Below are 10,754 nucleotides of genomic sequence, written 5' to 3' on the forward strand. Positions count from 1 at the left end.
TTTAATGAGCACATGTGGTTTCTCCCTCCCAGAAGCCTTCAGTGTGTAACAATATGGCGGCACCCAGTTGGCACGTAGGGCGTTACATCCAGAGAAACAGCCGATTTTTGCTAAATAACTTCGAGCAGATATGGGGTCACAGGTAAGAAAAGGTTTACAGCTGTGTTTGAAACCAGTGTGTTGTTCAGTCGACTTTATTTTCATTTTATTTTGGTTGCTACATGAGTCTGACAGCTGCAGCTAGCATAATTTAACAGGAGGTCATGTCTTCATGAGTCTAATTTAACGTAAACTAAATGTTAGGAAACTGTTTTATATTGAAGCAGTATTCAAGTTACTGCTACGTATGTAAACGCTATATTAGCTCAAGGATTTCATACGGTTTAACTTTAACAGTTTAAAGAACGTGGGTCTTTTACGAAAGGGCAAATCCTGTCAGCCATCCTCTCTGAATATGCTGCCTTCCGATTGATATTGACCTCATTCACTGTTGATATTGTTTGCAGCTATGTTTGTCACGATGTTGTCGACATCTTTCAAGTGGTTTGATGTTTTTAGATAATAAATACTGTGTGTACAACAAGGGGATTTATGAATTGATATAGTCTACCAGAGGACTGAAGATGTCTTGTGCAAAACTGTACGTCTTTTTAGTGAATCCGTGTCTTTTTTTTTTTTTTTCCAGGAGTTTTGCTTGGACACCGGCTTTGCGACAACAAGCTGCACAAGCCAGTAAAGGTAATTTGGAATACGATTTTTAGTCATGACAGAAATGCTGTTGTCAGTACAGACGAGATCAGTGTGAGAAAATCTCACTTCCTCAGAATATAAGATAAGATCAAGTGCAGTCAGCCTTGTGTCTGAATAAATCCGGCAGGAAATGATCAGGATTACCATATACTGTCAAGCAAATCCAAAAATGACTTGATGGAAAATGACTAGATTTAGGAGAAATGCTGTCCATCCTGTTAGATTTGACCAAATCACATTCTATCAATTAGATCACAGGCAGGTGTTTTTTTAGAATTGAGATTAATCAATAACATTAAAATTATACCTTTTCTCATTGCTCAGAATCTACAGAGACGATTGTCATCCCCAGGAAGAAAACATGGTATGTATCCACTGTATCACTGTTACATTAAGTGTTGAAGTTTCATACACTGTAGTGCCTTATAGTCAGAGAAACTTCATTTGAATAAATCTTATTGAAATGGACTCAGTTTTAAATCAAGTCAGCCAAGTGTTATTAGCTTGCTTTAAGAATAGTGTGAATTTCTGTCACTTCTTATTGAACAGGAGCAAGGAGGCAGTGCTGGAGGCTCTGGCTTCCACTGTCGGCAGGGTGAGAGCTCCTTCACATCTCTCTGATGCGACTGTGCATGTGGATCTTTCATAGTGGATGTTTATGTGTTTATCTGTCCATCTGTGTGTTTCTTTTCTCCCTCCAGGATTATACAGCATATCCCTACCTGTTCCAGGATGATCCTTACCTCTCACCCAAGAACTCTTCTGAGTTTGTACGTTTAAAACATGCTGAATTTTACGCTGATATTGTGTTACTCTGCTCTTATGTTTGTTTTCTGTCATCTGTCATGTTTAGGGGCCTCTTGGTTGTTGTAGTTAAACTACAGTATGAATTTATGTCCCTTCTTCTTACTGAACAGAGCATTCACACTGTTGTCATTAAACTACAGCAACCATTTTGAGATTATACTGATCATTTGAAAGGTTTTGTTTGGTTTTTGTTTTGGCAATTATTTTTGATGAGGTATTACGTGAGTATGGTGCAGGTATTTTGTCTCAGAAATAATTTTTGAAAATATGTTGTAAGAAAAGTGCAGGTATAATCAGTAATGTTAATTGTGGCTGAGTTTAATTCACATTGTTGCTATTATTAGGTTATTAGGTGCACCTGTGGCTCTCCACCTGTGCTGTGAGAAGGGTCTGGTATTTATATTACTATGTTTTTATGATAATCCCCCCGTTGAGAACATGCCAAGATGTAGTCAAACACAACTTTAACAATAACATAAAGCAGTACTGATGTAGACATGATGAACAGTGTGGATTACAGTTGTATCCATAATCAAAGTAAAATCATCTCTGCTGTAGATGCTGTCACATATGTATGGTTGATACACGATTTTGCATGTTTTGAAACTGATGTATTGTTGCTCCTCTCCCTCTTCAGAAGCTGTACTCTCTCTCCCATGAGTCCGGCAGATCTGCAGCCAAGTACTTTGTTGACAGCAATCCCAAGTTCTTCACCCAAGACTTTGCTGAACCACATATACCAGTAAGAACCATGCAGGCACACACACATGCACGCACATACACACCGATCAGTCACAATATTAAAACCACCTGTCTAATGTTGGGTGGGTCCACCTGATCCCGCCAAGGCTGCTCTGACCCGTCAATGTACGGACACAGGGCCTCTGAGGCTGTCCTGTGTGTGTGTGTGTTTATTTGTGTGTGTGTGTTTATGTGTTTGTTTGTGTACGCAGTGTCTGATGCCAGAGACTGTGTCACTGCTTCTCGAGGAGGTGAGTGAAGAGGCTCTGAAAGAACGAATCAGCTTGAGGAAAGTTACAGCTGCTGTTGACATGTACGATCAGCTAAAGCAGGCTGGTGAGAGCACGCACACACACACACACACACACACACACACACACACCGTATATTTTCTGTTGCTTGTTGTTTGAAAGTTGCTTTGATCCGTCGACATCAGCTGTGTCTCTTCAATGAAATTCTTGCAGGCACATCAGTCTCTATGGAAACGAGCCATGACCTGCTCGACCTGATCTGTTATTACTGTGACAGAGATCCTGTGCAGGATGTAGGATCAGAAGCGGAGGACACAGTGAGTCATCGCTGATCCAAACCTCAGGCTGATTTCAGAGATGAGAGTGGCACAATTACAGCTGCAGCTAACAATTATTCTAAGTGACACCAAAAATGTTCAGGTTACAATTGTAGACCAGCAAATAATCACATTGGAGAAGCTGGAATCAGAGAATTTTGTGGTGTTTTTTTCTTAACTAATCAAGCAATTGACTAATCATTGCAGACACAATAGTCTCAAAGTTGTGCTGTTACAAGTAAAATAATACACTGACTGCAGTCAGACATCATACTAATCACACAGTGAATATGTGCAAGTTTCAGGAGAGATCTGAGTCAGAAGAGGGGGTGAAGAGAAGGAAAAGGAGATTGCGCCACATGTCAGAACTCATCAAATCCACCTGGAAAGAAAACAACAACGCTGAGAGAATCTTTAACCTGCTGCCGGAGAGAGACACACGGTGTTACTCTGCTCTGATCCGAGGCATGGTGATGGTAGGAGAACGTCGTGACCATTCATGGTGGTGCTTGTTATGGAAGGGCCTCTTCACTTCAGTTCATCCAGATTAAGTGGATTTGTTTGTTTGTGTCTCCCAGCATGGAGCCCCTGCAAAGGCCTTCAGCTTGTACACCGACATGCTCAACAACAGACTGACGGGTGAGTTTCGAGACACAATGGCTCATTAGTTGCAGGTGGATGATGTCTATGAAGCATTAATGTTAATGTTTCCTCATTGCTTTAAAATCTGGTTATAGTTGCTAAAACTATCAAAAAATCTACTTTTACAAAATTTAGTGTTGAAAGTGATATTTCTTTGAGAATGGCATGTCATGAAGTGTAATAAGACAGTGCTGTCCCAGCTGGACATCATGTGCTTTCACTGCTGGTCTTGACGTTGTGTACTGCTGTCAGTCATCGAGTTATTCTTGATTATACCATTAGATGGCGCCAAAAAATGACATTTTCAAATCCCACACATAGATCCTTTAAATTTGGCGCTCTAAAACCTGCAGGTAACACATCTATCTGAACTGTAGTTGGTTTGTTAGCGTTCTTTTCATCTCCTGTCGAAAGATGACTCATAATTGAACCCTCTGTGTCCCAGCTGACGTCCACATCTTCAACGCGTTGATCTCAGCGGCTCCAGGTGTCAGAGAAACATACAACGAGAGATGGGACGTCATCACTGTAAGATCATCCTTCAGTGTTTTACTGTTTATACAGATCTGAAGAGCATGTCGCTGGGTTCTTCTCACCGCTCTAAAATGCATGTGCTTTACACTGTTTATTTAAAATGTCACCTTCTAACATCAGTTAGTTACATTTTCTCAGATATGTAAAGTGTAAGTTATTGGAGCCCCAAAACTGTTCAATATTAAATACGCAAAAAAGATATTATGAGATAAATTGTAAAGTAGGTAAATAAAGTAAGTGTGATATCATTTAAGAATTCTTTCTCAAGGGCATGTTGAAATAAAATCACAAGTGAAAAGAAGCACAAATCCTCAATTTCTGTATGATTATGTCATGTAATAATATGATATCTATATATAGTTATATATTATATTGTATGTAAATTGTATTCATTCTATATTATATTGAAAGCATTTTGGAAAGATAGTCTGAAGGTAAATGCTTCTAATGACATAATTTCTCTCTTAGAATAAAAACAAGCTATGTGCATTTAGAGATTGTGTGAAATTTGTGATTCTTTCACCCATTTGTGCCATTAAAAGTCATTCATGTGGCATTTTCCTCAGTCCAGCTGTTTCTCTCTCTCTGCAGGAGCTTTTGATGCAGATGAGTCAACAGAAAGTTCAGCCCAACCTGATGACCTTCAACAGTGTCCTCCAAGCTCTGAAACGCTGTGGCCTTCTGGCCAGAACACAAGCTGGACACACTCTGAGCGAGATGATAGCTTTGGGAATAGGTGACAACACACACGCACACACGCACTCACAGGGCTTCAGTGGTATGATCAGTTTGATGCAATGGATGATAATCGTCTTTTGTTAAAAGCCTACTTTGTGTGTGTGTGTGTGTGTGTGTGTGTGTGTGTGTGTGTGTGTGTGTGTGTGTGTTTAGCTCCCAGCCTCGCCTCCTACAACCACATCCTCGCAATCTTTTCCAAAGCAGGTAAACAGAGTTTGCTGTCACATTAGATTGAACCATGTCGTTGCAGTGTCTCCGTGCTGAGTTGTTTTACGTGTTCGCCTCCTCTCCAGCCTCCTCTGGCCAGCCCAGCCCTGATATTTTACAGGATGTGATGTCAGAGCTGCAAGGAACCAGCTTCACCTGCCGGGACCCTGATGATGGTATGTTGTGCTGTATTTGTGTAAGGAGATGATAGTACAAATAAAGGGGAATAAATCTTTTTTTTTTTTTAAATGGACATAAAAGACAATTAACTAATCACTATAAGAAGCAGAGGGAGTTCTCTATTAGGGTGTGGCTTTTAATACTGACTTTGTACCCTCTCCCTTTTTCTTTCCAGTTCAATTCTTCGCAAGTGCCATGAGAATCGTAAGTCTTTTTTATTACTGGCTTTGTATAAATATTTATCACAGATCTGTTCCTGCAGAGTGGAAGTCCTTTTTTTTTAGAGCTATGACAAAGTCTTCTCTTAAGAGTTTGTTCTTCTAGAGCTCTTTTTTTTTTTTTAGTAAACACTTGTGTTTCTCTGCCTTCTTTTAGGTGTATACAGGTGTCACTGTTCAAATACGAATCGCACCAAATGCAGATGCCTCGATCAGGTCACATCTGTTTGTCCATCTAACCTGTTTCTTCTCTCTGCCTGTTTGTGTTCTAACAGTGTCTGGATAATAAAGACCTGGAGCTGGCTTATCAGGTCCAGAGTCTAGTAGAATTCGGGGAGAACTGGAGGCTTCTGGGAGATTCCTACCAACAGAGTGTTTACTAGTACGTAAAAACCCTCCACCAACCTGAAACGTCTCCCCTGTACCTCCTACATCCAGGCCTCATTCATTATGAGCCTCAACTTAGCCTGAAACCTGAAATCTAGAGATTAGACTCAGCCATGTAGATGAATGTCCACATTCATGGCCTGTGGAAGTGAAACTCTCCTCTCTCTCTGCAGTGGTCGCTTCTTCAACCTGCTGTGTATGATGGGGCACATTGACGAGGTGCTGGAGTGGTACAGACAGTTCGTTCCCTCGGTCAGTACATTGCTGCATCTCCCTCCCTCCTTGCTCAGCTGTGCTACTCTACACAATATAATGTGCTTTATTGTATGACGAATCAATTCAACCATAGACGATATCATGAGCTGCATCACCAACCCCCCCCATCACCACTGATGCACACACTTTTCTGCAGTCTAACAGTATTTTAAGAGGTTTTCTTTTAAATATCACACTGTGAAAATACTGCACCACATATAGAAATCCTGCATTCAAAACCCTCACTGAAGTCAAAGTAAAAGTATTATCAGCAAAACTAAAAGGAAAATGGTCCCTGTCAGTGTTTCAGGTTGAGCTCATCTGAACTACATTATATACTGTTGTGTAGTAGAATCGACAGCAGTGCATCATATTTTGTAAGCTCATTATATGTTTGTCGCGTCGCTGTCCTGCGAGAACCATGTATCTCTTTTCATGAACCCAGAGATTTTCTCAAAGCATAAAGGAACTCAGTCTGTCATGTACCAACACATTTGGAGATACGCGGTTTTCACTCGACAGGAAGGGTTCGAAAAATTGTAATTTGACAAATCTAATCCGAATACTCAAGTAAAGTACAAGTACCTCAAATCTGTACTGAAATTCAGTACTTGAGTAAATGTTCTAGTTATATTCCGCCACTGGATTTATCCTGTAAAAGCCATAACTCGTATGTATGGGTTAAAGTAAGATTAATCTAATAGAGTTTTTGTGCACAGTTTCAGGTCATTAATCTGACTCTTAGACTTGTCATGTATAAGTAAGACTAAACTTGATTGTGAACATACTTGAATGAGAGGAGGAAGTGACCTGGATACTCGCTTGCAGTACTTGTGATTATGATGTGTGTTTCCAGTTGTTCTACCCGAGTCCTCAGGGAATGAAGGACCTGATGCAGGCTCTGGACACAGACAATCGCCTGGACCTGCTGCCCACTATATGGAAAGGTGAGTTTTAAGATGATATTGTAAATACAGTTGTCTAATATCACTCAGTAGATGTCTTGAGTGGTTGATGACTGATGAAATCTGACCCCCAGGTAATGACATACAGCATGTTCATACAGTTAGAAACCCTGCACCCTGGCATTTCTCTCCAAAGACAGTTTTACACAGAGACGCTAATATAAAGTGGATATAATGTCTGTTGTGCTCCACCTGTTTTCCAGATATGCGCTCTCAGGGTCATGATAATAAGAAGGATCTGATGGAGGAGCTGCTCACCCTGATGGCCAGAGACCGACACAGTCCTGAGGTCAGTAAGGCCTGGACATGGCAGCGGCTGCTGTCACAGTTTGTCCTCTGAGAGACAGTGATGTTGATCAGCTTTCTACCATTTGCAGACAGTAAAGCACCAGCGGTAATTCTGTATCCTGGCTGTGTTTCTAAAAGTGTGTGTATGTGTGTGTGTGTGCAGGTTCAGGAGTCTTTTGCAGCATGTGCTCTAGATGTAAAGAGTGCGTACGATGGAGACAATGGGAGGCCCAGCCTGGAGTGGGATATCTCCTCCCTCTCACACATCACCACCCTGCTGCTGCGAGCCAACAAGACCCAACAGGCCTGGTAAGTTGTTTATCTGTCTGTCCATCTGTCCGTCTGTCCCTTTACAGGAGAGCTTTCACTGCAGTCTGACTCCACTAATGCTCACTGCCTAATGATGTTACAGTGAAATGCATCTGACTTCTCCTCTCTGCTCTCCTCTGCAGGGACATGCTGCAGCTCTTCAAATCCCAGAACAGAGTTCCTCCGTGAGTCTCTCCCCAAACTGCAGACTGTAACAATTCATTTTGTCAGTGAAAGCTTTTACACAGCTCCAGTTTATGACATGTTTACCATTTCACATGAGTGCTGCTAGTGCCACTTAAAGAAGGTGCCATCAGGGGAAAAGTGTTCATGGCATCCTCTAATTGGTGATTACAAGTACTGAAATTAGAATTGTTTTTCCTTCGAGGTTTCAACACAAACGGTAAACATGTCACTAGCACGAGGTAATAAAAGTGGACTCAGTCATACTCATACAAACAGTTTAGCCTTACATTCATTAATGCAGGTGACTCTGGGTCCAGCAGATTCAGCAGTACATGTGGCACGAACGCTCGTGCTCATTGAGCTTTTTGTGATCGTCTGTTTCCTGCTGCCTTCATTCTCCAGTCAGCAGCTGTTGCAGGACTTCCTGTCGGTGTGTCGCAGCGATGGCTCTGCCCAAAGAGCAGTGGAGCTGGTTCAGCTGTCTGCAGCCTTCTGTCTGTCTGTAACGCCAGCACTGGCCAAGCAAACACTGGCTGAGTTTAATGTGACTGAGAAGCAAAGGTGAGGAGGAGGGAATTACAGTGTGACCGCAGGAGAAGCTGTGTAGCTCCTCTTGTCTTAAGTGGGACCACTTCATCACTGAGTGGAACAACACAAAAAACTGCTAAATCTCAGCCTAGGACATTCTTTTGCTCTGGTTTGCCATTTGGTGCCATTATTCAACATGGCTCTTAGTTCAGGGTCAGCTTGGAAGCACTGAAATTAAGTCTGCCTTTTTTTTTTTATGAAACTTTCTAACTTGCACCAGACTAAAAGCAGAATTACGAGTGGCCTAACACTAAAGATCAGTCTAAAATATCTTTGTGAAGCTGGCTGCAGAAATTCTGTCCTACATATCATCTGCTTCATCAGCACCCCATCTGTGGATATGGCAAGTGTGATGGGTGGATAAAAATGAACAGGAACCAATCCATAGTGTTTGAGCCTTCATGGACTAAAGTGAATTAGTTTTTCTGTTAGAACTGGAAGGAAGTTTTGATCCCCAGCAGCTCCACAGAGTATCCTAGAGTCGTGGTGAAGCATCTTAGTTTAGGGAATTAGATGTGTAGTTTTGCTGGGAACTCCAGAGGAGAATGTTTTAGTAGCATTTGATCTGAATATGATGCTTGACCTTTCTGAAACATGTTGTGTTTCTGTCCCATCCAGAGCTGTGTTATCTGAGCTGGAGTCTGCAGGAGAGCCCTGTGACTGAAAGACACAATAGTGGGTGAACCGCTGTGATGCCGATCCATTGACCCAAAAATCTGATGAATCCATAGAGAGCGTGCTTGTTCTGTTATCTGTGTAATAAAACTGTATGTCACATAAATAAAATCTAAACCTTTCCCAAAGCTTTCTTCTGTGCATCAGCTGGAGGCCAGTGTTTCTCCTTGTTAAGGGATTTTTTTAGTGGCTTACTTCACAGGATTTTACCACAATGTGTCATATTTTATGAGATGATTCTGATTTTAAGCATTTTAAGCCCATCATAGCCTGATTCTGAAAACATGAATGTGAAACTGACCATCATGACTACAGGTGGGGATTAGCAGGTTCTGCACCATCCATAACCATGAAGTATGTGGTGTAGAGGAAAAGATGCAGATGCAAATTCCTCCTGCTGATAGCTGATCAGCTTCCTCAAATCCCTGATTAGCTACTTCCTCAAACGCCCAACACGTGGAACATTTAAAGGGTCTCAAATGCTGGTTTAGATATGTTAGTGTCTCTTTTTTGAGCTTCTAGACCCCCAGCAGGGTCAGAAGAGGCATACAGACAGTAATGTTTTTGCAGATACAGGTGTGCACTGTGTGTGTTTTTGCAGACTGAAGATTTTATAGACTGCGTGTCTGGACAAGATGAGCAGCTGAGGTGAGGAATTTTTAAATGAAACGCATGGTGATGTATAGTAATTGTGTTCATTTAATGGCACTTTAATACCAATCACCCTCAATGCAGAAAACGTGTCATATCTATACCTGTGTGTGCACAGTATAGGTGTGTGTTTGCACATTAAGATGCAGAGAGCAAGCCTTGGTGGGTGGGTGTGCAAGCCTGTACAGGTGTGTGTGTCTCAATCAAAAAGTTATTTTTTTTTTTCAACCAATCATCAGTCGAGCTGCCAGCACAACCAAATATGGACAAGTAGGCTAGAGCGAGTCGGGGAGAGGGAGTCACTTTAAGATGGGTGTGGTCTTGGACAGAGTGTATTGTTCTCCAGAGAACCTGCCTAACACACACACACACACACACACACACACAAACAAATACACTCTCTGATACGCACTGATAAACATGATTGTTGAACTCAAACTTGACATGCTGCCATTGCCAGTACAATGGGAAAACACACACTCACACTTTCCCTCATACATAAATAAACTCTCTTATACACACACTAGTTTAAAGAATTGTCTGACTCTGCAAAAACAGTGTAAAGGTTTTTACCGCCCGCATGGGGGAAAATATTATTCTACCATTCATATCTATTTTTAGTTGGGAACCAAACTTGCATGATACAGTTAGCTCTTCAATGAGAGGTACTCTAGCTGTAGTTAAGGGTTAGAAACACCCTGACAGGACAGCCTTGAATAATGGGAGACGTGTAAAGTTACCAACAACAATGGGGAGTTTGATTCGCCTGGATGAAAGGCAAACGCGTCACAAAATACTTTGTGCTCCGCAAGCTTGCAAAAAACAACACTGGAAGTGGCCGGTCACAAGCATTCCTCTCTCCCACTCCTTTATGCAGCATGAATGTACTGTACTGGAGCGAAGGTCAGAGATCAAACCTGTTCACAAACACAGGATGTGATGGAACGTCCTCTAAAGCTTTTAATACCTCTCCCACATGCTGCTTTGTAACATCTCTTCCTTGATGTGAGGTTAAAATAAACTCCATTTTGCTGGGCTTTTAGGGTAAGAAAGTGGTTGTTTTCT

At 41.6% G+C, this 10,754-nt stretch overlaps 1 protein-coding gene across 2 annotated transcripts; it reads left to right on the forward strand.

The window, feature by feature from the left end:
* The first annotated feature begins 17 nt into the window (after positions 1–17).
* On the forward strand, positions 18–9,160 carry ptcd3 (pentatricopeptide repeat domain 3). 2 transcript variants are annotated; one of them, XM_076739886.1, is made up of 23 exons: positions 18–142; positions 686–738; positions 1,075–1,114; positions 1,300–1,345; positions 1,452–1,520; positions 2,195–2,299; positions 2,511–2,634; positions 2,763–2,866; positions 3,172–3,342; positions 3,445–3,505; positions 3,954–4,036; positions 4,634–4,778; positions 4,934–4,984; positions 5,074–5,163; positions 5,343–5,371; positions 5,661–5,767; positions 5,946–6,024; positions 6,884–6,974; positions 7,196–7,281; positions 7,444–7,589; positions 7,733–7,774; positions 8,178–8,336; positions 8,982–9,160. In XM_076739886.1, exons 1-23 carry the CDS (start codon positions 54–56, stop codon positions 9,025–9,027), a joined length of 2,016 nt encoding a protein of 671 aa, XP_076596001.1. In that variant the 5' UTR covers positions 18–53; the 3' UTR covers positions 9,028–9,160. The 2 variants fall into 2 exon arrangements, with proteins under 2 accessions (XP_076596001.1, XP_076596000.1); XM_076739885.1 differs by having other exon boundaries at positions 47–142; positions 3,166–3,342.
* The last annotated feature ends 1,594 nt before the right edge of the window (positions 9,161–10,754 follow it).

Source organism: Chaetodon auriga, chromosome 9 (genome assembly GCF_051107435.1).
Source record: "Chaetodon auriga isolate fChaAug3 chromosome 9, fChaAug3.hap1, whole genome shotgun sequence".
Taxonomy (NCBI): Eukaryota; Metazoa; Chordata; class Actinopteri; order Chaetodontiformes; family Chaetodontidae; genus Chaetodon; species Chaetodon auriga.

What these genes read in the sequence shown, in the direction of transcription:
- ptcd3 (XM_076739885.1), top strand. Translation starts at nt 54, where the DNA reads ATGGCGGCACCCAGTTGGCACGTAGGGCGTTACATCCAGAGAAACAGC. An exon ending in TGATCCGAGGCATGGTGATG is followed by an intron (nt 3,343 to 3,444) that starts GTAGGAGAACGT and finishes TGTGTCTCCCAG; the next exon opens with CATGGAGCCCCTGCAAAGGC. An exon ending in TCCCAGAACAGAGTTCCTCC is followed by an intron (nt 7,775 to 8,177) that starts GTGAGTCTCTCC and finishes TTCATTCTCCAG; the next exon opens with TCAGCAGCTGTTGCAGGACT.